The 27,642-nt window shown below is 37.5% G+C and overlaps 2 protein-coding genes across 11 annotated transcripts in view; one reads left to right on the top strand and one right to left on the bottom strand.

The window, feature by feature from the left end:
• The window catches only part of LOC106867177 (uncharacterized), a 65,396-nt gene extending 55,169 nt beyond the window's left edge, over positions 1–10,227 (bottom strand). Inside the window, exon 1 of the mRNA XM_089355661.1 lies at positions 9,983–10,227. The gene's annotated coding sequence lies outside the window, so the exon portion shown is untranslated. The remainder of the gene's footprint in view (positions 1–9,982) is intronic.
• The window catches only part of LOC106883367 (uncharacterized), a 118,655-nt gene that overhangs the window by 5,723 nt on the left and 85,290 nt on the right, over positions 1–27,642 (top strand). For 6 of the 10 annotated variants that reach the window (XR_016242700.1, XR_016242701.1, XR_016242703.1 and 3 more), the window contains exon 2: positions 2,510–2,609. Coding sequence is in view for 4 of the 10 variants with exons in the window: in XM_089355672.1 (XP_089211798.1) it covers positions 2,510–2,589 (80 nt within the window). In the remaining 6 variants the exon portion in view is untranslated. Of the gene's footprint in view, positions 1–1,670; positions 1,801–2,509; positions 2,610–4,890; positions 6,528–27,642 lie in introns of those variants that run through there. The other 4 variants (XR_016242698.1, XR_016242702.1, XM_089355675.1 and 1 more) reach the window with 3 other exon arrangements.

Genomic DNA, 27,642 nt, shown 5'->3' with positions numbered 1-27,642 from the left:
TCCTTGCCTATGAATGATGGAACGTTTTTCTGAATCTAGCGTTGTCTCTGTTTGGAGCTGTGGGACAGTGCCAAGTCCTGTTGGAGGCTCCAAGGTGTGCCATGAAAATACTCATTCACCATGGAAGCAGTTCAGCTTCCAGAATGTCTCTAATGTATCGCCGAGTGTAAATTTTAACCCTCGAGGGCACAAAAACAAGGGGGAACCTTCCAGTGGCTGTCACAGCTGTCCAAACCATAACAGACTGTAGACTTTGACGTCAATTTACAAGTCTACCCTCGACAGAGCCAGATACACTCCAAAATCGGTCATTCTGGTGGTTTACTGTCTGTTTGATGTGAAATTTCTTTTCAGAAGTGAAAACCAGGTTGGGCAGCCTACCTTCAGCAATCTGATGCAGGGTAAGACAACTTCTCTCATGGCCTTATAAACTTGTATAAGCTCATGACAGTGGATCATCTGGTAGGGGTGGGTTCTGAAATCCTCCTTCAGTACTCGATACATTGATGTTAGCCTTATTCTTGCTGAGGCAGCCAGTTTTCTGATGGAACAATGGGGATTTTGCCATAACCTTTCCTCAAGTACCTTTAATAAGCTGAGGGATCCAAACACTTCTTTTTCAGCCATGTCCAGGTCAATCAGCACTGGAACTAATCTCTTGAAATTTCTTGACAATTTTCAAGACTTTTGTTCGGTTTATTTTAAGCTTTTTTGTTATAGCTGTATTACTTTTGCCTTCTTTGTGGAGGATGATGACTGTATTGTGGTATAGCCATTATCGAACTTATAAAACTGAATTCATTTAGTCTAAAACAAAAAGAAAACACAATAAGCTTTTATAATGATGTATAATTTTCATCTCTTATCACATCTTATTGATAATTAAAGCCCAAAACTTCAGTTGCCTTGCTTTCAGGACATCTCGTGTATATATATATATATACATATATATATATATATATATATACAGGCTAAATATATATATACATATATATACAGCACCATCCGAGCGGGATCACTGCCAGAGCAGCAGTCTCGCTTCCATGCTAGTGGCACATAAAAAGCACCATTTGAGCGCAATTGTTTCCAGCTTCGCTTTGCCTTACTGGCCAGTGGCAGTTCACATGCCAGTGGCATGTGAACAAAACACTGACTGATTCCTGTGCAGGTGGCACGTAAAAAACACCATTTGAGCGTGGCCGTTGCCAGAACCACTGGACTGGCCCTCGTGCCGGTGGCACGTAAAAAGCACCCACTACTCTCTCGGAGTGGTTGGTGTTACGAAGGGCATCTAGCTTTAGAAACTCTGCCAAATCAGATTGGAGCCTGGTGCAGCCATCCGGTTCACCAGTCCTCAGTCAAATCGTCCAACCCATGGAAAGCGGACGTTAAATGATGATGATGAAGATGATGATATATGTGTGTGTTGAAATACTGTGTTTTATCTTCTGTCCCAAATAATAAACTTTATCCATTGTTTCCACAATGCATTATTACATATGAATGATGTGTGTTTTAAAGCTACTGAACATTGAGAGGCTCTCATTTTCTCTTCATTTAATTTTTTTCTAGCAGCTTTTTCCTTTGTTTTAAGCTGGATCATGATTCCTGTTGAGTCATTCCCACTTTGATAAAAACAAAATTTAATATATTCTTTTTTATTTTCATAGAAATTGGTTTTCTTCATATTTGGAACTCTATACTCTCAAAAGTATCCAACGCAGTTTAAAAAAAAAACGAAATTATTCTAATTGGAGGATCAGTGTAGGGTGTGGTCTTTCTCACTAATAAAGAAATGTAATGAAAACAAAACAACTCGTTTGGTGTTACTCTACAAGTAAAAAAAAAATGTGTGCGCGCGTATATATGAATATGTATATAAATGAATATATATATACATATAAATATATATATATATATATATATATATATACACACACACATATATATATATATATACATATATATATATATATAAATGAATGTATATATATGTGTATATATATATATATATATATATATAAATGTATATATATATATATATATGTATATATATAAATGAATATATATATATATACATATATATATATAAATGAATATATATACATATATGTACATATAAATGAATATATATATATACATATAAATGTATATATATAAAAATGTATATATATATATAAATGTATATATATATATATAAATGTATATATATATATATAACTGTATATATATATATATAAATGTATATATATATATATATATATATATATATAGATAGATAGATAGATATATGTATGTATGTATGTATGTATGTATGTATATATACACATACATATATACTCATGTGCCTGTTTCATTAAATACACAACTGTGTTCAAGTTTTATCTTTTTTTTTACTAGAGATTTTTCATGTTTTCTTTTACTAACTTTTCTACTTGAGCTGATTTGCAACAATAGAGTTTCTGTTCTACGATTGATTCTTCTTTTTTCTCTCATTCTTTCCTTTTAGACTCTCAGACAATTTCCTCAGAGGAAATTAGAACTGGTAAGACTTGGAGTGGAATGAGACTCACTGGGACCTTCAATTAACCAGGCACATGTACCGGAGGGTAAATATAAAAGTCCCTTAATGCTTATTAATAAGACTTTTATTGCATATTTTAGGGGAAAGGCATGGCTGTGTGGTAAGAAGTTTGCTTCCCAACTACATGGTTCTGGGTTCAGCTCCATTGTGTGGCACTTTGGGGAGGTGGCTACTACTATAGCCTTCGTCCAACCAAAGCCTTGTGAATGGATTTGGTACACAGAAACTGAAAGAAACCTGTCACATATATGCGTGCATGTGTGTCTTTCTGTCTGTGTTTGTCCCTCACCACCACTTGACAACCAGTGTTGGTGTGTTTACATCCCTGTAACTTAGTGGTTTGCCAAAAGAGTGATTTGAATAAATACCAAACTTAGAAAAAAAAAAAGTACTAGGGTTGATTGATTCTATTAATCAAAAAGCTTTCGAGACAGTGCCCCAGCATGGCCACAGTCTAATGCCAGAAGCAAGTAAAAGATCATTTAACATCTGTTTTCCATGCTGGCAAGGGTTGTGGTTGCTATGGAGTTATTCTTTTACTTGTTTCAGTCATTTGACTGCAGCCATGCTGGAGCACCGCCTTTATTCGAGCAAATCAACCCTAGAGCTTATTCTTTGTAAGCCTAGTACTTATTCTATCGCTAACTTTTGCCGAACTGCTAAGTTACGGGGACGTAAACACACCAGCATCAGTTGTCAAGTGATGTTGGGGGTGGGGACAAACACAAACACACAAACATATATACACACACACACACACATATATATATATATATATATATATATATATATATATATATATATATATATATATATATATATTTATATATATACATATACGATGGGCTTCTTCCAGTTTCCATCTACCAAATCCACTCACAAGGCTTTGGTCAGCCCAAGGCTATAGTAAAAGACACTTGCCCAAGGTGCCATGCAGTGGGACTGAACCCAGGATCATGTGGCTGGTAAGCAAGCTACTTACCACACAGCCACGTTTTTTTTTTCCTCTCTAACATAATCTAATCTGGCCCCTAAATTGACTTTCTCCATTGTCGGTTATTTACAAATCAGCAGACAACAAAAAAAGTAAAAGACAAAAAGCAAAAAGTCCCCAAATTTGAACTTTAAAATGAACTGCAAGGCTACAGCTGAATCATTTCCTTTTATTCTCAGTTCTCTGCACCCCCTACCCCACCCCTAACACCACCACCACTGCCACCACTACCATCACCACTGCCACCGCCACCGCCACCAGTAACTGTGGAATATGATTTTTCTGTAATGTTAATATTAGTTTTTGTAATTGCCAGTGGAACATTAAAAGCACATCCAAGCAGGATTGTTGAATCTATCACCAAATGAACAGTACACAATGTGTGTGTGTACATTATAAATACACACACACACTCATATAGATAAATAGATAGACAAACATCCAAATAAATATTCCAACCCTGCAATGTAACCAAATGCAAATATTGCATTGTTTCTATTTCTTCTCACCCTTCACTTCACCCTTTTGCTTTTCTTTGATAAAGAGTATAATCCCAAATCTTAGATTCTCTTCTATTTCTTCTTTTTTTAGATGCATTTATCTCTGATTGCTGTTCTTTCTTCTTTGCTTTATCCACCACATTTCATCGTTTCTAACTTCCTGATGGTTTCCCTTTGGATTTTGCTGCACCTCGTCATATGTTTCCCCAAGGGAAGACCTTCCTCTCCTGCTTGTTGGTTCTGAATTATCATCAATGCTTCTGTAACTTTGCTTTTCCTAGGTAGGGTCGATAGCCTTATGCAATCCCATTTTTACTCCCACAAAGAGGTGGTCCTTATTAGCCTGACCTCTATCCTTTGAGGTACACAAATTACTACACCGCAACAGGGATTGGACCTTGTAAGGGCATTTTCCTTTCACCTCATTTTAAGTTCAAGAACTTTTTGTCAATATGAGCATAGTATTGATTAATTAAAGTTATCATACTTGTACTTTACTATGTCTGTTTCTAGTAAAGGACATCAGTTGTTCATCACACTTGCTTCTGGTTAACAACATTCAGTTTCTTATGCTTCAGCTTAGCATCATCAGCTGTTATCATTTCTGCTTCTTGGTTAACAACACCAGCTGCCATTCATTTTACTTTTAGTTACCAGCACCAGCACTTCATCAGTTCTGACTCTTGTCGACAATACTGGATGTTCAATGATTTTGTTTCTGAATGTCAGTCAGTTATCTGGGTGATAAGACAATAATGGTACCAAAGACAGCTCTTTTAGAAGAAGCAACCGTATACTTTCAACACCAAGAATTTGGTTAATTGAATTAAGAGCTGATGTACTGAACACTAAAATGTTTCTGGATCATATGAAAATCTGTCATAGAATTTTTAGATAAGATGCTTCATCTAAACAATACTTTAGTTATTGAGCATGTGCACGTGTATATGAATGAGAGAGAGAGAGAGAGAGAGAGGAGATAGTTGTAATCAGAATACATAGAAATGCTGTACTGCAGACCTGTGCGATCATTGACAATATGGGGGAAAAAAATCAATCGTCTCCAATTGTCCCATAAAGTAAATGATAGTTACGTTGTAAATGATGATACTGATAACAACGGTAGAGATGATGAAGAAGACAAACCTCAACAGAGACCATTCACTAACCGCATGAATGTTACTGGTGATTATATCCAGTGTTTGAAGTATTAAACGGATAAGAGACAAAATCAATCTCTCTCCCTGGGTTAATCTGTTACAGCTAACTTTTTCCTGACGTTAAGGTATATAATCTCCAGCAAGCTCAGATTGATTTTATCGGGAGCAAGTACGCTTACTTGTTTTCACTTGCTTATCAAATCCGATGATGACCATCTTCTTAATTTGCATCAAGTTTGATGGCTGGACATTGCAATCTTTAATGCATAGCGTCGGACACAGACAGGATGAACAAGTGTTTTGATGGAGAGGCCGAACTACATGCCTGTCTCCTCGTTTCCGCTGGAAGCCGAGGACATTTTGTGCTGGTCACCTTTAATAGCCTCTATTCAAAGTATTCTACGAAACATCTTATAATAGGATATCAGGTCGTGACCTTACTAGCTAATGGTTAACTGTTGGCCAATTATTACGGAACTGTAGCAAGCACTGTAGAACAGGTAAGCTCTCGACAAGCTGTGTTAGTGACGCAGTTTGAATTTCTAGTCGAAAATATCCCACTTCCCTTCTATCTCTATAGTCCAAATAGAAACATGAAAATCGTTATCTCATTACTTATAAAACAATTTGGGTCCTTGGGTCCCAAATCCACCAACAGAATAAATAATAATAATAATAATAACTATACAACATCAATACGAGACGATCCTGAAACCACGGTTAAAAGACATCGTCGTCTTCTCCCTGACGTAGCTAGTCTGTTTGTGTTCGTGTGTTCAAAGAGAAAAACAAGAGACCGATAGAGAGAACGAAAGAGAATGTAAAGGAAAAGGAGTGATAGATAAAGACAGCTGAAGGGACAAATAGATAATCAAGAGACAAGTAGTTAGGCAGAAGGAAAAAATTATAACTAAATAATTATTTTCATTTCTTCTAAATCAAAAAGAAAAAAATGCATTCAAAATTTTAAAAAAATACACAAGAGAATATAGCAGTAACAAAAAATGTATCTTCTACTTCTCAACGTCCTTCCTGAATGACTACAAAGTCGATTTGTGAATTAACGTGCAATAAAAAATAAAAATAAAATAAATCAATCAATAAATAAAAAGGGAAAACAAACAAAACATAACGTCAGTGAGTAGAGTGGTCGAGGCTGGAGTTGTAAGGTGCTTTGAGTGCAGAGCCACTGCGAGTTACGGGCCTTTAGTGTATTTGTTATAAGTTGGTGTATGTTTCCACAACAGATGTCAGTTATTTAAAGGTTGGCTACCATGGCAGAGGTGAGGGTAAGTTGTCAAGCCTCGGGCGAATTTGCATTTCAAATTCTAACTGTTTTAAACTTATAACACCTCACATTCATAATTCATCGATTTCTATTCTTAATAATAGCTGTCATCATAAATTAAGCCATTTTTACTTCATATATACACGCACATATATATATATATATATATATACATACATACATATATATGTATATATATATGTATATATGCACACACATACACAGTGCATCCAATTTGCTTATTATTTTGAACTGTTAGGTTCATAACGTTTAACATGCATAATGTAGAACAAAATAACAAAGAACAAAAAAAAGTCAACATCTGGATTCAGTTCTTGTACAGAGTGGCTAAACGTGTTACACACACACACACACCACATATAAACATAATATGTCAATGTTCTGATATACAACATTAGATTTTTTTTTATCAACGTTGGTTTATTGATACCATTAATTGTTTTTCTTTTTATCTTTTGTAAGTGTGTCTGTTTATGTCTGTATCTGAGAGTTATAATTTACCATCATCCTGCCCCAAAGTCTGTGTCAAACATTTTCTCAACATTCGCCAAACACATGACATTTACTATTTCTTAAAAGATGCTCTTGAATATTTCATATTCTTCATTGTAAATGTATTTACCATTTCCTCTCAGGGTCTTTGATAATCTTCCTCATTCTCATACATTTCTATCTTATTCTTCGTATTCTAATACTTTTCCCTCTTTTTATTACTTTTTTTTTCTCTTTGTCTTCGTCTATAATTCTATCCGTTTTTTTCCTGTCTTAATTCTTACTTTCTATCTTTTCTCTAATTTCCTGAAACATCTTTCCAAACTTATGCACCCTGTCTCCTGTTTATTTGGACTTCAACAAGTTCGTGTTGTTGAAATCTTATTCGCGCCAGAATACCATTTTTCATCTTGCTTTGTGGGCGTTCAAGAGAAAAAAAAAAAAAAAAAAAAAAAAGAGCGAAGCAGACCGATGCAGAGCACCTCCCCTCCATCTCTGTACTCTCTCCCCGAACTCCATCCGTCCTTTCTTGTCTGACACTGATTTCTGTGTATTTTCACAAGTTATCGTTTAATATGTACTTTATCAGTTGTCCTTAATAATAAACATAATAATAATAATTCTTTCTATTGGCACACGGCCTGAAATTTTGGTGGAGGAGTTAGTTACACCGACTCCAAGACTCAATTGGTACTTATCTTATCGACCCCGTAAGGATGAAAGGCAAAGTTGGCTTCGGCGGAATTTTAGCTCATAACGTTAAAAAAACCCCGAAATAATAATAATAATAATGTTTCTTTTATTAGCCATAGGGGTATAGATGAAGGGCGGGGATACTGGAACGGCAAAATTCTTTTGCATATCGTATTTAATCTTGCCTTTCACCAAATTTGAGTTCGAGTCCCGCCTGGGCCAATGAAATAACAACCCTAGTATCAATATGCTAACGTAAATATTATTTGACGAAATCTTGCCAGGTTCTTATTAAGGTTCAATACTGTTGTCATGAAGTGAGGAGGTGGGTGAGATTGATATGAGTGGAAAAAATGCATGAAGACCATAACTTCACATTTTCCCAATCCACCTGTGAATACAAGGTGTTCTTGATTATGCAAGAAATCAAACCGTTTATTGCATTTATCTATCTTTATTATTATTTCTCTTGTACCACCACCAGCATCACGCCACTATGGAATCTCTGTGTGTGTCTGTCTGTCCGTCTAGTGTTAGTGTGTGTGTGTTTTCTTTTTAGTTAACTTCTGTCGAGCACCAAAGTGGCGGCGGCAGCGGTCTGTAGTCGAGTTACAATCTGGAATCCGTCTCCTTCCTTCCTCTTGTGTTTCCTTCTCTTTTTCATGGCTAAACTGACAGATCTCGTAGACATCTGAAGGCAATGGTTTTATATAACAGTGTGCGTGTGTGTTTATACATTTTCTGTATCTGTTAACGTGTCTGTAGTTATGTTGTTACGATCAATGTATGCCCCACCTTTTCGTGTTGTATTTCGTCCGTTGGTGTCGTCCTCAATGTTTTTGGCCCTTGTGGCCAATAAAGGAAATCACAACCATTGGCCGAGTGATTAAGAAGACGGCTATGCAATGACGAGGTCCTGGATTTGATCGTACTATGTACGTGGCATCTTGGGCAGGTCTTTTTACCAAATGCAGGCGAACTAGAATTCGGAGGCGACAATCGTGTCACATCGTGTCACGCCGATTCTACCCGAATATTATGTTGTCTACGTGTTGTAGTACTCGGTCACTAACACTTATAATAGTCAATGACTTGGCAGTTGAAAGGATTGAATAGCTGGAACATTCAGAATCGAAACCGACGCACACACATACACACACACGTCTGTGCGTGTGTGTGCGTGGGGGGGGGGGGTTCGTAAATTTGGTAAGTGTGAACATTCCGTCGGAGGAAAAGAATCTCGCTATCTCTGAAGTCCTTCGCTACAGAAAGAAAAACAGACTTCGTTGTTTATTTCTTAGAGCGCGGGTGTGAGCACACATTCACACACGTGTGTGTGTATCTGTGTGGATGTGTGATACTTAGAAGTCCAATAATATATATGAATGAATGAATGTATGACATGACACAAAGTAAGGATGCCTTTTATATGTGTAGTATGAGTTTTATGTGCATGTATTGTTGTATACTATATGTATGTGTACACACACACACTGATATAGTATTCATGTATGTATACATGTGTATGAATGTATGTCACGTGTTGGAATGATTGTCATGTTATCACTTTTCTAATTTCGTTACCATTTCTAACAAAGCTTAATTATCTACAGTATTCACAATGTATAATTTGTTCAGCTGGCATCCCCTTCCCCCACTCTCTCTCTATCACTCTCTCTCTATCACTCTCTCTCTATCACTCTCTCTCTCTCCCTCTCTCTATCACTCTCTCTCCCTCTCTCTATCACTCTCTCTCTCTCTATCACTCTCTCTCTCTCTCTCTCTCTCTCTATCTCTCTCTATCACTCTCTCTATCACTCTCTCTCCCTCTCTCTCTCCCTCTCTCTCCCTCTCTCTATCACTCTCTCTCTCTCTCTATCACTCTCTCTCTCTCTTCTCTCTCTCTCTCTCTCTCTCTCTCTCTCTCTCTCTCTCTCTCTCTCTCTCTCTCTCTCTCTCTCTCTCTCTCTCTCTGATTTGCGGAACAAAATAGCAACAACAAAAAACTATTTTTACATAAATTCTAATAGAAAGAATAGAATTTATATTCTTGGAATATGGTACGTGCAAATGTAGTGCTAGGAAACAAATTCAAAATGCATTGAATATCTTCCATAATGTGTAACATCATTTTGAAGAGCGTATGAGGATTGGAGCAAAACTAATTGTCAAAAAGAAGGATTGAAATCTAAAAAAATTGAGAAAGGGTCTTCAAGAAAGTCACTATTTTCTTGTAAAATTCAATCTCACCTTTCTCAAAGTGCTCAACATCATCATCACCATTTCATGTCCATTTTTGATGTTGAGCATGGGTTGGACAGTTTGACAGGGGCCAACAAGCCAGAGGACTGCATCAGGCACCAATGTCTGCTTTGTAGTAGTTTCTAGGGCTGGATGCCCTTCCTAATGCCAGCCACTTTACAGTGTGTACAGGGAGTCTTTTACATGACACCAGCACCAGTGAGGTCGCCAAGTAACTCATAAGACAAGACTTCTCAACAGAGTGGGGGTGGGGAGTAGTTCTGAGGGAGGTGGCTTTGTGTCGGGTGATGAGAGATTAAGAGGGATAGCAACAGGTGTGTTGCTGTTAAGAAGAGACCTGCCTACCTAGATTGGAAAAAAAGAAAGATGATGGGGAAGGTATGTTGGGGTGTACCCTCAAGTTACAGGTGAACATAAGTGCTACAGAAGATTAGACAGGGTGAGTAAGTTTGCAGGGGTGTGAAAGGAGGGTAAGGGAGTGCATTGAATGGTGAACATGGTTGGAGGAAGTCCCTAGTGAATAAAATGCAAGAATACCCTCTTGTATGCTTGGAACATTCAAAGACAAAATGAAAAAAAATATGCAAAATTGTTTAAAACGGATCCAGTGAAGAATATTCTTTATAATTCTTTTATAGGCACAGTGTTCTTACCCTTTGTTTATAAATGATGATTCCTAATTCAAAACTAATTTGGCATTATATACATATCCAAGAGTAAGATGCTTGATGACGTTTGGAGAATAAATCAAATATGTAGTGTAAATATCAATTTTAAAATTCCTCATTTTCAAAATCAAGGTGAATAGTTTGAGAAATTATAATCTTATTAACTCGTCTCAAACCTCATCTCTATATGTCCTGGACTACATTATGTATAGTCGCATAACTAGGAAGGGGCTGTCCACCCTGGGTGATGCTTTTATGAGTGTGGCACTTTTGGGTCTGCTATATAAGCTCTATAGGTTTGAGGGTCCAGTAGGAGAGGGTAAACTCAAGGGTTGCCCTCTAGCTATGCCAGTGATTATGCAATTTTTTGGTTTAGGATGGTCAGGTATTTCTAACCAGTCCCTTTAATGTCCTGTTATCTTTTTCATGTTGGTATGAATCAGTTAAGTCTCCAGCAAGATGTATTAACATTTCTTTTGATCATGTCAATCCATCTGTAGATGAAACATTTCCCTAGCTAACCCCACCATCAATTCTTAGGTTTTACTTGGTGTTCCTTTCCTATAAATATACCTTTATTGTCAGCATAGAACACTTTTTCACACACATCCAGTAGATATAATCCCTTTGTAACACTTGTCCTTATCAATACAACCATATCTCCCTTTGTGTATGTATCATCATCATTGTCATTTAACATCCACTTTCCATGCTGGCAAGGGTTGGACGGTTTGATAGAGGGCTGGCGAACCAGAAGGCTGCACCAGGCTCCAATCCGAACTGGCAATGTTTCTACAGCTGGATGCCCTTCCTAACACCAACCACTCCGAGAGTGTAGTGGGTGCTTTTTACGTGCCACCGGCACTGGCATCAACCACGCTCAAATGGTGCTTTTTACATGCCATCGGCACAGGAGCCAGTCAGGTGGCATTGGCAACGATCACGCTCGAACAATGCTTTTTATGTGCCACTGGCATGGTACCAATCAGGTGGCACTGGCATCGACCACGCTCGATTGTTGCATTGTACGTGCCAATCAGGTGGTACTGTCATCAGCCACGACAACAATTTCACTTGCCTCGACAGGTCTTTGCAAGTGCACTTTATTGCCCAATGATTGAAAAGTACTCTTAAATGGGCTGGTTAAACACCAGTATCATAGGCCCCAGGTATGGTCTCACTTGGCTTACTGGCTCTTTTCATGCACAGCATATCTCCAAAGGTCTCGGTCACTTTGCTGAGTAGGCAAGGTAGCAACATTTTCCTTTTATGGCAACATATGCCCCTAATTCAATAAAATTATGAAGGTTACTCTGATTGTTCTGCATAAAATACAAAACATTTTATTTTTTTTGTAGATTAGGTAGACATAATTCGCCCCTGCCTTTCAATCTCAGTATTAAAGCTATGCACAGAACTGCTGTAGTACACATGCTGTGTACATTTCTACACCGTTTTCTTTACATGCTATAAAGGCAGAAGTAGATGGCTCCAACTCATTCACGTGCCTATGTTGCACTTGTTTTTGTGTGTTTTACGATGTAAGCGTCACCAACTGCCTACCCTGAGTAATTACTCATGGCACGTGCCAGATATATATATATATATATATATATATATATATATATATATATATATATATATAATGGATTCTCCCATCGTTAGACGACGTATGAGCAGGCCAACATTTCCCTTGATCGGAAGACTTTCCTGTTGCAGAGTTACCCATTTGCAGCTAAGTGGACTGGAGTTGCATGAAATGAAGCGTCTTGCTCAAGAACACAGCATGCTGTCAAGTCTGGAAATTAAAGCAACAATTGCTTGATCATGAGTGCAACACTCTAACCACTTGGCCAAGCACCTTCACATGTTTATATATAAGCTGACAATCAGAGATGTCTTCCTAGCCTGTACCATGCTTCTGTTAATTGTTTGAAGTGTCTGAAGTCAGTCTCCAACCCTTTACCCAGTCGGACATCCAGGACATAACAGCTGGAGAAAGAGAGAGAAAGCTACACCAGCACTTCACTGCTACACATGATAGCTATGACAACTTGAGCAATGTGAAAGACAAGAAATACTAGCTAGTCAAGGGAAGCAAATTCAAAACCATGTGATCGTGTATCCAAATATACAGGGTGATGTTTTAAAATAATTATGAATTATTTATTAACTAATTTTTACAGAAAAATGGATATGAAAAGAAAGCTATTAGTATGAGGTTTTATTTAAAATTTGATATGGGCTCCAGATGTCGCCACCATCTTCTTGAGTTCCCCGAAATTGCCTCAACTGATTTCACCAGTAACTCTGGTGGGAAGGAAGACATAACTTCTCGTATTCACCTCTTCAAGTTCTTCCAAAGTCTTTGATTTGGTACAGTAAACTTGTTCCTTTAATCAACCTTAAAGAAGGAAGTCACAAGGTGTTAAGTCGGGTCTCCTGGTTGGCTACTCATGTAGACCATGACGGCCCATCCATCTCCCGGGGGAAGTGGGCATTTAGCTATTTACGAATGATTACAGATTAAATTCTCATTCTGCAAAAAAGCAAACACAGAAGAAAAAAAAAATTGAGAAAAAAATTACAATTAATAAATAATTTATATTTAATTTTGTCAATGATCAGGTTGCAGTCTCAAAGCAACGAATATTTTGGCAAATTAAATTTAAATGCTGAAGTGAATCTAACAGTTTTTGTGTGTTTTTAAATGGTTTATAAACACCTTCCATGCTGCAATTGTTTTTGTTTCAGCACATGGTCTCCGATCAGGTCACTTGCTATGCAAGTACATCTCCGTAATAAATAATTTATAATTATTTTAAAATAGGAAGTTACTTTTCAATCACCCTGTATGTTATGCTGAAGGCAATTTTAACTCTGTAGGTTAATCTATATAACTGCAAATCTAATTATATAATAGCAGTGGTATTAATCTATGTAGCAGCAGTACTAATTTGAATAATATATGTTAATATATATAGCTTATAAGTCTGAAATGAATTCACTTTTAACATCTACTTTTCCATGCTTTGTTGAAGCAGATTTTCTACGGCTGGATGCTCTTCCTGTCACCAGCCCTCATCTATTTTCAAGTAAGGTAATATTTCCCCATGGCCAGACAAGTGTTTTCAACTATAGCCCCAGGCTGACCAGAGTGTTGTGAGTGGATTTGGTTGTTGGAAACTGGAGAAAGCCCATTGTGTATGTATATAGATTTTTGTGTGTGTCTCTCACCACTGCTTCACAACTGATGTTGGTTTGTTTCTGTCCCTATTACCCTATTACCAAGCAGTTCAACAAAAAAAGACCAATACAATAGATAGCAGGCTTTAAAAAAAAAAAATAAGTATCCGGATTGATCCATTTGACTAAAAATTCTTCAAGGTGTTGCCCCAGCATGGCCACAGTCCAATGACAAACACATACAAGATACACATATTTCATGTGTGTGTGTGTATGTATGTATGTATATATATATATATATATATATATATATATTTATATCCACACACACACTCATACACACAGACTTCTTTCAGTTTCCATCTCCCAAATCCGTTCACAAGCCTTTGGACAGCTTGGTACCATAGTAGGAGACACTTGGACAAGATGTCACACAGTGGGGCTGAGCCTGAAGTCCCATGGTTAGGAATCCAGTTCCTTAAACACAGTCATGCCTTGTATTTTAATGCGTCATAAAATTCCCATTATGAGCTTTGTCAGGTCTGTTGAGCATCCTGTTGACAAGGTGAAAAGTTGATTGGTGGCGCTATGAATAGTAACGATTGTGTAGAGAACATCAAGTTATTAGCATTCAGGAAAGTCCAACAGAATGTCATCCAATATGTGCAACTACGTGGTTGTTTCATGTGCTAGAAAGAGCAGCTAAATCTTTCTGAAATCATACCCAACCATCTTTAAAGTAAAGAAAAAAAAATCTATAGAAATAGACATAGGCTTGTGTGTGTGTGTGTGTCATTAAAAAACTCACTTAGCTACCGAGTAGTTTTAGGTTTGATCCTGCTGCATGGCACCCTGGGTGTCTTCTACTGTGGCCCGGCCAACCAAAGCCTTGTGAGTGGATCTGGTTGATAAATAATATATGGAAGCCCATCATATATGTGTGTCAGTTTGTCCCTTACCACTGCTTAATAACCAGTGTTGGTTTGTTTGTGTTCCCTTAGTGTTTCGACAAAATTGACCGATAGCATAATTACCAAACTTAGAAGTAAGCACTTGGTTTGTTTTGTTTAGCTCAACCCTTGAAGGTGTTGCACCAGCATGGCCAAAGCTCCATGATTGAAACAAGTAAAAGAAAGACACAATGTGGTTCTAGGCACACTGTTTTTGAATATAAGATGAGATGGTGCTAGTTGGACTATCTTTGATCATTGGCCTGCTCTGTCAGGATTGGCCTTGGGCTAAACAGCAACAACCCACTCCAACTGAAATGTTTTTAGATGTGTTAAGCATTTCAGCCATTATTTTTTGAGCTGGCTACAACAGTCACCTGACCACAAGGCCAGACAGATATGCGTTAATAGTTGTCACAATATAAAATATATTTATATACACAAAAGAAAATCCATATGTTTCATAATGTACATAGATCGTTTTTTATATTATTACTGGAATACTTGTGCTTTCATATATATATATACACACACACACACACACACACACACACGCACACGCACACGCACAAACACACACACACACGCACATCTATCTCCATTTATCATGTGGGTTTAGTTTCCCCAAAAAACACAATGATAAATGAATCTTCTCCACGCACTTTATAAATGACACCAAACCCACGGCTCACAACAGCAAACACTCCACCATCACACATATCTTTCTGATCCTCTCCACCTTTTCCTCTAAAGAATACACTTGTCTGCATTGTTTGTTTGGATCAAATGCCTTTGTTTTTGTTTTTCTCTTCGCTGGTCCCCTGTTGAGGGCTTCAATCAAGTATATAAATCTGTATAAAAAACATAAGCAGCCTCACAACGCAGTCATTCAAATACAACTGATATCTTCTATCTTTTATTTGTTTCAGTTGTTAGACGATGGCTATGCTGGGGCATTACCTCAAATTTTGGTCAAATGAATCGACCCTAATACTTTTTAATCCTGGTTCTTATTCTATCTGTGTCTTTGGCCAAACTGCTTAGTTATGGGGACATAAACACACCATCACCAGTTGCCAGGCAGTGGTGGGGGATACGCACACACACACACATATAAAAATATATACGACGGGCTTCTTTCAGTTTCTGTCTGCCAAATCCTCTCACAATGCTTTGGTCAGCCTGAGGCTATAATAGAAGACACTTGCCCAAGGTGCCACGCTGTGGGACTGAACCCAGAACCCAAGTGGTTGGGAAGCAAACTTCTTATCACACAACCATTTCTGTGCTTGTTGCATTCTGAGCATTGAAGATGGTCACTGGGGCATGTTTTTATGCTCCAAGTAGAATCTTTGACTCAATATTGACCCATATAATTACAGATCAATCAATGATGAACATAATATGGTCCACAGGTGAGTGTATCATGTTATCCTGAATCAGTGATGATTAAATCTGATAAACAAGGCCACATGTATTTGCTGTTTTGAAAATTTAACTTTTGGACTACAAATTTTACAAATATAGTGAATTCTTGAAGCAATCTTCTAATAAAGTTCTAATCTAAGAATAATCTTCTTATAAACTAGAATAGTGTAATAAAACTTAATGCTTGTTGTTAGGATATGATTCTTTTAAAATACAAAGTGATGGTGCTAAGCAGTGATATATATAAATACAAATTTGCTAGCAGTTTAAATATACTTGAAGCATATTTGAACGCCCAAGAAAAATCATTCATTGTCTTTTCTCTTTGATAAAATACAGAGAATGACTTTCTTATGCGTCCAAATATGCTTTCGTAATAAGTTTGTATAAATCTAATGTATGAACCAACAGATTTGTGCTTTTAAACTGAGCTGTGATATCCTTGTCATCAATCTCATCAACGCATCAATCCACCCAAGTAGATTTGCCCGGCCTCCTCATTTCAAGTGGTTCAAATCTGTCAGTAATTTTAAAAGTACTTTTTTTTTTTTTTTTTTTTTTTTTACATTTTGTTTTTTTTTCCTCCCACACCATTTCCTATCAAAGAACTTCACTTCAGTTGTCAGAAACCATTGTTACTGTATATTTTATTTTGAACTTCCATTTGCTTTCTGCAATAACACAGTGTCTGAAGCTACTGATGCAATATATTTATACAGCAAGGCAGCGAGCTGGCAGAAACGTTAGCAGACTGGGTGAAATGCTTTGCAGTATTTTGTCTGTTTTTACGTTCTGAGTTCAAATTCTGCTGCGGTCGACTTTGTCTTTCATCCTTTCGGGGTCAATAAATTAAGTACCAGTTGTGTACTGGGGTCAATCTAATCGTCTGGCCCCCTCCCCCAAAATTTCAGGCCCCTCATGCCTTCAGTAGAAAAGAATATTTTTATATAGCAGACCACATATAAAAAGAAAGACAGATCTTCAGCCTGAATGCCAGAATATCCAATGTGCATTGGAGAGAAAAACATTGACAACAGCGAAACAGTTATGTTGATGACTGACCTTGTCATTTACACAGCAAAGTGAAATGAGGAACTGCTGAGCATTTCCATCACCTAAAACGGTACTTAAGTATTTGTCCTGTAGATTTATGAAGAAAATCCAACTATCACTGGCAAAATAACATCTTCTGTTTTGCAAACCACTGGAGCAGTTTAATCTCTGTTTATTGCTTAGTAATATATTTACCATATTTGTATACTTGTACTTTGGCTGATGCTCTACCAATTCTGCCTGTCCACAGCTCTTGATTGGAATTTTATTGTATCGATTCTGAAAGAATGAGAGATTAATTTAATCTTTGCTGGATTTGAAATTAGAGTGCAGAGTACTTGAAAAAGAAAGCTTTTGTAAGTCAGAGTTACAGGCATGACAAGGTGAGACTGTAATGTTTTCCCTGAGTGAGACCACAGTGAAATAGCTGTAGGGCTGTAGGTGTGGCATAGGGGTATAGATGTGTTTGCGTGGATGAGAACCTTGGTATTCGGTTCAGTCCTACAGTGTGACACCTCGGACAAGTGTTTTCTTCTATAGTCCTAGGCCAACCAAAGCCTTGAGAGTGGATTTGGTAGGTGAAAACTAAAAGAAGCTCATTACATGTATAATGGATGTGTGTCCTTTGTCTGGGCATCATGTGATGGTTGTAAATGACCACCATTGTTATACAAGTGAGGTTGTTTGTTTTAAGTTTTCAGTGAGAAACAATGTTTGGGACACAGGTAAACCTTGTCTTATTTGATTGATGACACAAAGAGCTTTGAACCATAGAAAATCTGCCTCAACAAATTCCACTTGATCCATGCAAGAATGGAAAAGTGAACATTAAGGGATGATGGTGTTGAGTTGAGAGCCAACTTCAAAGCAGTAAATTTGGTTGCAAGACCGAAGATGAATAAGAAGTATTTTGACTCCTGAATCGCAAGGTCAGAGAAATTGAAGTGTTAAGTCATGATCAGTAAACTCAAAGGCTTCTAAGTTTTGTTGCTACCAAAGAGGACATTAGGGAACATTTGGCATTAGGATACCTACCCATGTCTGTCTATACCTCGAATCTCTCATCAACTGGCATGAAGCCACCACCCTGCTTTCTACTACACCCTCTTAGCTAAGTGGGTTTTTGTCTTGCAAGTTACTCAGTGGCCCTGTTGGTGCTAGTGCCATGTAAAAGGCACCCAGTACACTCTGTAAAGTGGTTGGCATTAGGAAGGGCATCCATCTGTAGAAACCAAGCCAGAACAGAGCATGGAACCTGGTGCAGCTCCTGGCCTTGCCAGTTCCTGTTAAATCGTTCAATCCATGCCAGTATGGGAAACAGGCATTAAATGATGACAATGTTGATGTTGCAGTTACAAAACTTCCAGTCAATTGTTAAGACTCAACCAGAAACTGCATCACAGTAAACAGCATAGCCTCCTGAAATTTTAGTAAACTATTTTCTCTTCTTTTAATTATTTTGCATGGCTGTGGCAAACCTCCATAGTAAAAATACAAACATGCTGAATGTATCCATTTCTCTGAAGATTAAAAAAATGAACATCCTTAATCAATTCCCAACCTTTATTGGGATCTTATCACTTGACCAACCCCAGAGAAACAATGTGTTTGTGTACATATCAAACCTTGTAGCTTCAGAGATACAACTGCTAATCAGCATACCATCCATGCTTAACAAGTAGTTTGTTGATTAAGTGTATTGTAATGGATTTTGAAACCCAATCTGGGCTGTCAAAATGTAGTTTGGAAAGCTATTAAAATAACATTAATTTTTTATTAGTAATGCTTTTATTATGTGGAAATTTGATTCAGAAGATTCATTATTGGACACAGCTATTGATCATTTAGCAGAGACATTTGGATAATTACAAAGTTTCAATTGTAAATGTAGATTTTGAAGTAATACAAACTGAGATTTGCAGGTCAAGATTTCAAGGCCAAGTGAAAGTAGCCAAAAAAAAAAAGAAATTAAAAAAATAAGTGAATAAATAAAAATGTGATATTAAAGAATGTGGTCTCTTCAGTGAACTGGATATTGCAATAGAATTATTTCCTGGAGACGTAACTCTTCTAATATGAAATGTTAGATTTATCAGCAGTAGCATGTTACAGGATGTCATACGAAATCTGTAAGTTGCATGAAGAATAATGCTTAAGATATTGTCACCATGAGAGAGAGAGAGAGAGAGACTAGTAGATGAAAGCTTATAAAAGATGTTTTATGTACACATAACCATTGCTATGCAAACCTCCACTAGATTTACTTTCAACATACTTTAGCTGTGTGCGTTGTTTCGTCAACTCTGCTTTATATTTTTCTGGAGTTGATAAAATAAAGTACTGATTGATTTTACTCTTCCTTCAGCATGTCTTCATGCCAATGTCTGAACATCATTGTCATTGAAGTTGCTGACACAAAATATCAATCAGTTATGTTCTACCATCTAAGTTCAAATCTTATTCTGGTTACGTTTTGCATTTCATATATCTGAGAAGTCAACCGAGCAATTGATCTATTCTTCCCCTTAACCCCTCCCCCCAAACAACAAAGCAAAACTAACTTGTTTTGTAACAAACATAAAACCTGTGACACATTGGAGATTCGACAATTGAACCCCGCAGACTTGATCCATGGTCCTTAGTAGGCATTTGGACCAGACCTCCAGTCCTAGGATAAGTCTGTCCTATCAGTCCTCATCGTTATAGTCAACTCTCGGACTGTGTCGAATCTTAGGACTCTTAGAGCCAGTTGCCTGGTTTCCATGGTGTTAAAATGACTGAGATCATAACACCTCCCCTCCCTGGATGGGATGCCACACCTTTACAGCCATCAAGTTGGCTGGAACAACATTGGAATGCAGTGCTTTGTTCAAGTATACAATACAATACAGGCCACATTCCCATTTTGGAAACCGAGAAAAAGGTCACAGGGTCTCTTATCTCGTGCTTAAAACCATTAAAAAACTAAATCCAATCATTAAGTTCTCCCTTCTTCAAAAATGTAACGGTTTGAGAACTTAAGGCGTTTGTCTGTCTAACTCTTGGAATTCAGTCTGTTTTGGTAAAAACTGCTGCCATCGTTAAAATATGGGAAACGACTGAAAATTATTGGTTTTAATCATTGTTCTTAAGTGATTAACCCCATTTCACTTAGCTCTGGTCAAGTGTAACTATGATCAAAGAAATTTAGGCCGTGACCATCTCATCTATTGTATACCAAAGACTATATTATCCAACGTACGCTTCTTTATTAGAGAGTGATTTGGCCACTAATTTTAGTTGAAAGTTGAACGTCCATATAAATGTTCACTTCTCTACTCGATGACAATTGTGGTGTTGAAAAATAAAACTGCTATTCTGTCCATATTTCATTATTTGATCAGACTTTTTCCACTGTCACGTCGTTTCCTTTTTGATGACGATTTTTTAAAAGCACTCTACTTCTCAGTTATCATATACCGGCCTGCATAATGACTCAACACCTATTTTGCTGTGATTTCATGATTTCATTGCTCATTTTTGTCATACCGGATCATATATCCGATCGAATTTTTACGCTTACCTGTTTCCCCGTAAATTTACACACACACACACACGTATCGATATAAGCAGGCTTGTCTTGATACTAAACTCACTTCCTACGCACACATTTTTTTATTCACGTCATACGTATTATAAATTTTGACGTTAGAATATACAGATTATATAGTACGATGTTTATCTTCTGATTGAGGTCATTTGTCGTCTCTGGCCATCTGAGAAAGCCACTAACGTCAGTCATACATACCTTCTCTGTGAATCACTGTTCTTTATTTAGTGTTCCATCCCATTTCAGTTAGCCTTTTATCAAGGCCGAAGGAGCTTTAGCTGTAGCCATCATCTCTTTTGTATACTAGAGGCATTTTTATCCGACGTAAAAAAAAAATGTTTGATTTTATTTGTACTAGAAATCACATAATCAAACACAATACTCAACTTGCTTCTCTGCGATAAAAACAAAAAGGAAAAATGTCGAATTTGGGATGGCTTCATAATGGAAGGAAATGAGATGACGACGTTGACCATGCCCTTCTTAATAAGTACACTGGTTTGTTATGTGTATCAAGTGAAATGGTTTCAACTGTAATTGACACCGGGTCACTAACTTGCTATATAAATGGGATTATGTTTATTCAAGCACGCACGTGTGCGTGCGATTGGAGGATTTTTTTTTTAAGCGTGTGTGAGGGAACTTCTATTTTGAATTACCTTGCCGTAATTCAAAACGATGTTTTAAATTCCCATGATTTTTATCTGTATTGTATTGTATAGGCACGTATACATCTCTGTCAGCTGGTACCAGAATTTCTCTGTGGGTGGCGAATTCGTCCTTTGTTATTGAACTAATTTGGTACAGAGAAAAACAAAAAAAAATGTTTTTAGCATGAACGGATAAATAATATTTGAGCTTATAAAAAGAACTAAACAAAGAAACTAATCTTAAATACGTAGTTGTGTGGGAATGTTGATGTGATTATCACTTGATAATAGGAGGGTGTTTTTAAAAAGCTCTCCAACTAATAAACGTCAATTCTGACACCCGACTTGTCTCTCTCCGTAAGCACCCACTGACATTTCTACCTGCTTTCTTTCCATCGTAGTTTAACATCGATTGAAGGCAAATCTTTTTTTTGTTCTCCTGTCATTCTCATCCTTTTGTTTATCTCCATTGAAATGCATTTTCGTTCAGTCTTTTAATACCCGCCACCTGCAAGATCTTTATACTCCACAAATAAAAACAATAATAATAAAACATTAGTGAGTGTTAGAATCTCTATAAAGAATGCACAACAAATTCAAAAACACAGTATTCGGTGGAATAAAGTTACTACACATCTTGATTAAATTGAAACCAGTTCTTGACTGTTCTAACCTATTTTAACAACACAACTGAACAACATAAATGGTGTTGATTAAATAATTTCCAGGCTAAAATGTACATTTTACTGTTTTTGCGGCGGAGTTTCTGCTATCCACTACAACACACACGCCTTTGTTTTGTCCTGTACTTCCCATAATATTTTTTCTTAATGTAAACCCTTGTGGTCAATAAAGAAATCATTATTATTATTTATCGAACTTAGCGTTTAACACACACGGAATTAGTATATTATACCTTGCGTGTGTTTATATAAGGCGGTGCTCCAGCATGGCCTCTGTCCTACGATTGAAACCAATAGAGAATAAAAGAAAAAGAACCTGTGTGTGCATGTGTTGCCTTTTTTATTTTCTTCGTGTTCACAACCTACCAATCTGTTGGTCTCTCACTCCAGTTTTCTCGTCCATTATTACTAATTTAAGAGAGTAGTCCTACTCTTTCTCTCTTTCCTCTCCCCACACCTCCACTCTTATTTATTTACACTAATGTTCACGGTTATTGTAAATGGAACATTTTTAAATGGATGAACCTAACCTAGATCTATCAACCACCGAAGTCCTGTTACTGTGAAAAATGTAACCAAACCCTTTGTTTCCTGTCATCTCGTTTTTTTGCCTCCCAGTCTTCTTTTCCACACTTAATTCTGCTTCTTTCTTCCTCCTCTTCTTTTCACCCTCTCTCTGTCTACTTAGCTTTTCCTTTTCTTCCTCCTCCCTCTATCTACTTCTCTCTTTTTTTTTTTTCCTCGTCTGTCTTTTCGCCTCTTCTCGTTGTTCTCTCTCTCAATATATTTCTGTTTTTCTCTGTCCATCTCTTTCTGCTCCTCTCGTTCTTTTCTTTCTCCTCCTCTCTCACTCTTTCTCTTTCTGCTTCGTTTGTCCGTCTCTATCGTCTCTTCTTCTCTTTTCTGACTTTGACGTTTGCTGCGCTTTCTCTCTCCTCCTCCTCCTCCTCCTCCTCCTCCTCCCCTCTCTACTTCCTCTTCTCCTCCTTCCTTACTACTTCTCTATTCTTTAATCTCCCCCCTCTCTCTCTCTCGTCCTATCTCTCTAGTTTTCACTAATTTGTTTATATGAAACTGGGTTAGCATCATGTTACTTGTTCTTCCTCTTTGCTTCCGTCTTATAGGAGAAAACCGCAACTAGTTTAAAAAATTGTCTACACTCGAATTTATCAAGAAACACTTAGACAAACGTTTTGCTTTACAACAGGTGTACATGTTCAGAAAGTCTTGCGTGTGCTCTTAATCAGAATAGTTTGGTTCTTTCGCAAGTTTAGAGAAATCTATATTAATAAAGTTCCTGTATCTTGTGTATATAGTCACTCCCACAGCTATTGCTCAAAGGATTTCGCCAAGCGATAAGCTGAGAATCCACCGAGTGAAGCATCAACTTCTAGCGAATACATTCTTTTACAAATACTGAACATTTTTCTGTTGATAGTCAACAGGTGCGCCTGGGCCGGTAGTCTCTTTGATCTTCCATTGGTGCAGCTCTTCTAATTTACTGAAGGCCCTCCAAAGCTTTTGTAATGCTTTTTGTATGAGGCTTACGTGTACTTCCCACACTGACACGCACGCACACACACACACACACACACACACACACACAGGGTTGACGGTTTGTCTCGTGACTCAAGTTTAAGTGAAGTTACTCTGGTGTGAAACTCGAGTCGTGAGATAAACTCGGTTTCAGTGTTTATCACATACGACATGTGGACACACTTTGGAAGATCAAAAACAGGTGCAGCAACCCTTAACTTCCGTAAACATGTTTCACGTGTTCAAACTTGTTGAAGCATGAAATAAACTACTCGTGTCGATTGTTAGCTGCCAGGGCGTTGTAACCTTCGAAAACTCCAAGCTTTCTGATTTTCCCCTGACGTACCTATGCACTTTTATGTTCGTCTATAGACATATGTCTATATAGCTATGCGTGTGTATGTATCTCTGTGTCTTTGCATGCTACCATTAACAGTCTTAACGCTACTGGTATCATGCAACTCAGGACGAACTGGTGCATGAGCAGGCCTCTGGCGACTAAAAGGCTTGATAAAGAAGATAGTTTTCGTTAGACAACCTGCGGGATGAAAAGCATAATCTGTGAAAGAGATGGGGATGAACTGAGTCGAGTCGACGGCCATCCAACAGCTGGGAATGAGAGATTCCGTAATGTTTATTTAGACATCTCCTATAGAGAAGAAAAACTGATGTAACACCTGTAACATGTAGCAGATTGAGCGACTGCTCAGAGCAGTGATTCTCAACCTTTTCACTACCAAGGACCCCTTTTATTTAAACGAGTTTTCCTACGGACCCCTTTTAATATGCTTATCCTTATATATCTCGTTCAGGTCTAACGACCCTCCTGCTTTTGTTCCCAACTTTGACCCTCCATAAATCCAAAATTTTATTTTAGTATTTATGGGAGCAACTGTCTTCAAAGCCTCATATTGTCGTTGATTGCTCGAAATGGGGAGTAGACAGACAACTGACAACTGAGGAAGGGTCGTTATTTGTATTCTTTATTTTTCCATTTCTCTCTCTCCTTATTTGCGTATTGAACTCATTTGTTTTCGTATTTCATGTTGTTTACTGTTGGTGACGTCCTGCACCCTAAGATGCATATATATGAAATTTTAAATTTAGTTCATGGAACCCCTGTACTATTTTTCTGGACCACCAGAGATTCCCTACATGTACTTGAAGATCTCTCTCCCCAGATGGAGCTTGTGATCATGATGAACAACAAAGTACCTGCAATAAATATTAGAATAATTCACCCAACTTTATACACTTCCCTACAAATATTCATCTTGTTCCAGCAAGTGATCTTGCTCTTTTGTGTTGTTAGATTTTCCTTAACCCTTTTGATATCATCTCACCTCAAACTGCTCTTGGTTCTAATCTACAATTTCTCTGTTTTAAGTGATTTAAATTAAAACGTCCACCCCAAATTTATGGTTATATTCCAAATTGCAGCTAATAAATTCATTAGTCACTCTCATGGCTGTTGGAATTAAGTTCACGTAGTAGGTTTCAGTTCCACTGTACGGTACCTTGGACATAGGTCTTTTGCTGTAGCCCTGGCTTGACCAATGTCTTGTGAATTTGGTAGTGGCATTCACTGTGTGGAAGCCTGTGTGTGTGTGTCTCATTGTGTATGTCATCACACCCTTCTGTCATCACTTGGCAGTTGATGTTGTTTAGTTTATGTAACCCCAACTTTTCACTTCAGTAAACTAATAGAATAAGTGGCAAAAGGGGGGGGGGGTTGGGGTTAATTATTTGCCTAAAAGCCCTTCAAGGCAGTGCTCCAGCATGGCCACAGTCTCATGACTGAAAACAAAGGATAAAAATATTTTCAAAATTAGTTAAAACAAACGCAGTGAATATTCAACATAAATTTGGAGGGGGGGGGGCTTAAACCATCAATGCTGATCTTGTGAAACATCAACTACAACATTCCATTCTTTACAACTCTGCAGTCTGTTTCCTACTGAATGTAATTTAGTTTTCTCTTTGTGTGGGATTTAGGACAAGTAATCTAAACAGTGTCAAAGGGAATAGGAATGCCTAAGCGAATGAAATGCTTCGTTTATAGGGAACCTACTAGTTGTCTTTGATATGTCGTGATTCTGATTTTGTCTTATTTTAAAAATTCTTCATTAAACATATACTGTTTGTAAACTTCCACACTTGATAAACTTCTGCCATCAACCTCATCAACCTCATCAACCTCATCAACCTCATCAACCTCATCAACCTCATCAACCTCATCAACCTCATCATCATCATCAGTCTATTGTCCATGCTGGCATCGGTTGGAGAGTTTGACCAGAGCTGGCAAGCTGGGAAGTTGCATCAGGTCACAATTGTCTTTTGGCTTGGCTGCTACAGCTGGATGCTCTTCCTAATGCCAACCACTTTACAGAGTGTACTGGTTCCTCTTTGCATTCTGACACCTTTACAGTCTCTCTAATTAGAGAAGTTTTAATGCAAAAGTGACTGTAAAACTGCAATTAATGTCCACTCATCACAACCACCATCTGTTACAAGCTATAACTGAAATGGCTTGTCAGTCTGTCTCTGTGTTTTTTTTTTTTTTAATCCATAAAAGAAGTTGGGTGGCAATGACTGTATAAAGCCATCAGATGGAAGATTCTTTAGTTGCATCTGTGTATTATGTTTTGCAATCACCAGAGTTGTCTTTGGCTTTCATTCTTTTCAGTTTGGTAAATAGATACCACGAATCTATTAAAGATAGATTATCCCTGTTAAACTTCTCTGAATTTGTTGCTTTATGCCTTCTCCAGCAAATCATTCTCCATCTGTGAGATATATATATATATATATATCTACACATACTTATATATCTTCATCACCATCACTTTTAATGTCCACTCTTTCATGCTTGCATGGATCAGATGGAGTTTATCGAGGTAGATTTATCACAACTGGAGGCCCTCCCTGTTACTAACCCTCACCTGCTTCCAAGCAAGGTAACATTTCCCATGGCCAGACATTTTCATTGGAAACGAATGACACTGCTTGTATGACAGTGACCATCATTTACAACTACCACATGTTGTCAAGACAAGGACACACACACCCACAGGTATGGTATATATGACAGGCTTCGCTCAGTCTCTGTCTACTGAATCTGCCCACAAGGCTTTAGTTAGTCCGGCACTTTAGAAGAAGATTCTTGCCCAGGCATGCCTGAAGTGTGGGACTGAACTTAGAACTATGTGGTTGGGAAGTAAACTTCTCAACCGCACAATGATTGGCATTAGGAAAGGCATCAGGCTATAGAAACCTTGTCAAAGCAGATACTGGAGCCCAACACAGCCCTTGGGCTTGTTGAATCTTGTCAAGGCATCTATCCCTTGTGAGTATGGAACATGGATGGTAAATGATGATCATATAATTGTGTGTGTGTGTGCGCATGCATTTGATATTTTATACTAATCAGTTTGACAAAATCATTTACTACGTAATTTAAAATGGAAGCAAAAATGTTTCTTGTATTTTGTGTCGACACCCACCTGTAAATAGCTTTTACATACCATTCTTGTAAAATTCCTCTACCATTCCTTTAGATTTAGCAGCAACACCCCACTTTGTTGATTTAAATTCAATTACAGAGTTTGTTTATTCCATTTATTTATTTTGGCAGTCTGCATAAAAGAAAACGATGTGTGAATTCAAGAAAAACTAACTTTGGTGTTTAGCTTTCTTCAGACCAACCTTGGTCAAGTAGACAACTTATGAAAGGCTTTCCAATCATGACCATCCTGTCCTTTAGGATTATCTTGGATTTCATTATCTGATTTGTCAGGGATAGAGACTGATGTAAGAGAAATAGCCTGGTTAGCACTGACTGCACAACACCTGTGATACAAATGGAAGATGTTGAAACTGTTACACTTTTTAAAAATTTAAGA

This window comes from Octopus bimaculoides, chromosome 7, assembly GCF_046866305.1.
Source record: "Octopus bimaculoides isolate indiv1 chromosome 7, ASM4686630v1, whole genome shotgun sequence".
NCBI classification, from domain to species: Eukaryota; Metazoa; Mollusca; class Cephalopoda; order Octopoda; family Octopodidae; genus Octopus; species Octopus bimaculoides.
Note: the sequence above shows the minus strand (reverse complement) of the source record. Positions and strands in the feature narration are given on the sequence as shown.